The 3,049-nt window shown below is 49.6% G+C and overlaps 1 protein-coding gene across 1 annotated transcript in view; it reads right to left on the reverse strand.

The window, feature by feature from the left end:
* Positions 1 to 308: 308 nt before the first annotated feature.
* The window catches only part of STOML3 (stomatin like 3), a 23,215-nt gene continuing 20,474 nt past the window's right edge, over positions 309 to 3,049 (reverse strand). Inside the window, exon 7 of the mRNA XM_040448282.1 lies at positions 309 to 943. Coding sequence (XP_040304216.1) covers positions 719 to 943 — 225 coding nt within the window. The 3' untranslated portion in view covers positions 309 to 718. The remainder of the gene's footprint in view (positions 944 to 3,049) is intronic.

The raw sequence follows: 3,049 nt of genomic DNA on the forward strand, positions 1-3,049 counted from the left end.
GTTGGCGATGAGTTTGCAGCTGGGAGCCTCAGTGCCTCTTCCGTCCTTAACGTCCAAATCCATCAGAATTGGGGCACCTGGGTGGCTTAGTCAGTTAAGCGTCTGACTTCAGCTCAGGTCAAGATCTCATGGTTCGTGGGTTTGAGCCCCGCATCGGGCTCTCTGCTGTCAGCATCAAGCCTGCTTTGAAACCTGTGCCCCCTTCTCTCTCTGCCCCTCCCCCGCGTGCACACGCTCTCCCTCTCAAAAATAAATGAACATTTTGTTAAAAATCCATCAGAATTTCAAACATCGTGGGAGTTTGTGGCGATTATTGGAAATTTTACTCGGGAATTATAAAGCAAACATCTCGTGTAAACAGGTGGCCTATGTGACTTTATAAATTATCTAGAGAACGTCCTCAAACCAATCAAAAGTAATGCCGAAATCTTAGTCACAGTCACCCAAGGATTTCTTCCCCTCACTGCAAAAATCTCCCTCCTTAAGTCAGGAAGGCCGGCTAACTGAATACAATAAGGATCATGCTGTTCATGCTCTTGAATAATAAAAGTACACAGCCCTCCTTTTTTTAGCCTCTATGGCATTTCCTCGCTAATGCTATTCCAGCTGGGGAGTCCTCTGCTTCAATAATGTTGGGATTCTCCGCACTTCTACCGCTGAGTTCTTCTGACAGACAGAAACAACTCCCAAAGCAAAGGCTGGCTACAGCCGGGGGACCTCAGGCTCTGTCAGGAACCTTCTTGCGGTCGTTGTAGCTGACACCACCAATGCCCTCCAGGATATTCATGGGCAGAGGAAACACAATGGTGGAATTCTTCTCTGTGGCTACGGTGGTTAAGGTTTGCAGGTAACGCAGCTGCAGGGCTATGGGGGACTCGGCCAGCACCAGGGAGGCTGACTTCAGAGATTTGGAAGCATTCATTTCTCCTTCTGCTGCAAGGACCTAAAGGGACGGAAATACAAACAGTTCAGACATCAAAGTTTACAGGTGTAACTAGTGCTTTCTGCTTCCGGCGGCTGCGGCGGCTGCATAGGGACGCCTCCCTGCCAGCCCCCACTTTCCCACAAGGGTCTCTTCTACTTGCTTCGTTGGTGGGGGTGAGAGTTTCACGTCTTAATGTGATCAGGGGAATATGAAGAGGTTGTGGGAAGCCGGGAGAGACTGTGCAAATTAGGAGTCCCCAGATTTCATGTGCAAACAAAATAAAAGCCCCGACTTTAACTCAAACTAAGAGAAGTCTGAAATTCAAAGCCTCCAACTGGCTTCTTTCTGGGGTTTTCACTTATCCTAGGAGATGTTTTTCTTTTATTCTGTTGTCAGCTTCGTCTCATTCTTACAACGTGAGAACCAACGTTTGAAGCTCTGTCTGCTCTTGACTACAAGTGCCACTCTGATAATACTAGAAGGCTCCCTTTAAAATTTTTTTTCAACGTTTTTTTATTTATTTTGGGGACAGAGAGAGACAGAGCATGAACAGGGGAGGGGCAGAGAGAGAGGGAGACACAGAATCGGAAACAGGCTCCAGGCTCCGAGCCATCAGCCCAGAGCCTGACGCGGGGCTCGAACTCACGGACCACGAGATCGTGACCTGGCTGAAGTCGGACGCTTAACCGACTGCGCCACCCAGGCGCCCCTAGAAGGCTCCCTTTAGAGCTCTCTCCCCTCCTAGTTCTCTCCTGCCCAAGACCGACTTGCCCCTAGGTTGCCCCAGCCCAGCCGTGAGCGCTCTTTGCCTCTGTGCCAAAGCGTCCTCCAAGCCCATTGCTGAGAAGCCGCTGGAGCTTTGCAGATTAATGAGAGCTGGGGAAGGGATGGGAGCAGAGGAAAACTTGCATTGGTTCACAAGGAAGATTCTGAAGAGGCCACGCGAAAGGTTTCTCTTAGTGGGCTCTTTTTTTAACGTTTATTCATTTATTTTGAGAGAGAGAGAGAGAGAGAGAGAGAGAATCTCAAGCAGGCTCCCCACTCAGCGTGGAGCCTGAGGCAGGGCTCGATCCCACGATCGTGAGATCGAGACCTGTGCTGAAATCAAGAGTCAGACGCTTCGCCAACTGAGGCACCCAGACGCCCCCCATCTTAGTTGGTTGCTGACACTCTAGGAAACCCATCCATGCAGACGTGAAGACCGTAGGTCCAACAGATTCAAGAGCATTCGAGGCCAGGCTATGCTCGCATTTTGTAATTGTGACCCGGATTGCATTTAATTACCACCACCACTCACTCTTAATCCAGTAGGCACTTTAACAATAATGTTCAAAAGACAGGCACCGGTTGGCTACCTCAGAATTACCAGCTTTCAGATGGTGAGTATACCTAGTGCGATGAGCACGGATTAATGTACAGGATTGTTGAATCAGTGTGTTGACAACCTGAAACTAATCTAGCTTTGCCAGTTATACTTCAATTAAAAAAAAAAACCACACACAGTTGTTAGCTTTAAAAAGTGTAGACTCCTGGGGGCGCCTGGGCGGCTCAGTCGGTTGAGCGTCCGACTTGGGCTCAGGTCACGATCTCGCGGTCCGTGAGTTCGAGCCCCGCGTCGGGCTCCGTGCTGACGGCTCGGAGCCTGGAGCCTGCTTCCGGTTCTGTGTCTCCCTCTCTCTCTACCCCTCCCCCGTTCATGCTCTGTCTCTCTCTGTCCCCAAAATAAATAAACTTTAAAAAATAAATAAAAAAAATAAAAAATGTAGATTCCTGAGCCACAAGAAACTCTGCTTTGCTGAGTCCGAGGTGAGGCCTGGGAATTAGTGTTTGCTGCCTTAAGTTCTCTCTAGGAGACTCTGAAATGCGGCCCGACTTAGGACCCGCCTCGCCGAGTCGCCCCTGACCCAAGACCTATTACCAGACTTCTTCAAGGCACGTGAAGCTGCCCATTACCTTTTTTTTTTTTTTAATTTTTTTTCAACGTTTTTTATTTATTTTTGGGACAGAGAGAGACAGAGCATGAACGGGGGAGGGGCAGAGAGAGAGGGAGACACAGAATCGGAAACAGGCTCCAGGCTCCGAGCCCCGCGTCAGGCTCTGGGCTGATGGCTCGGAGCCTGGAGC

Source organism: Herpailurus yagouaroundi, unplaced genomic scaffold (genome assembly GCF_014898765.1).
Source record: "Herpailurus yagouaroundi ecotype Mexico unplaced genomic scaffold, PumYag 197, whole genome shotgun sequence".
In the NCBI taxonomy this organism is placed as follows: Eukaryota; Metazoa; Chordata; class Mammalia; order Carnivora; family Felidae; genus Herpailurus; species Herpailurus yagouaroundi.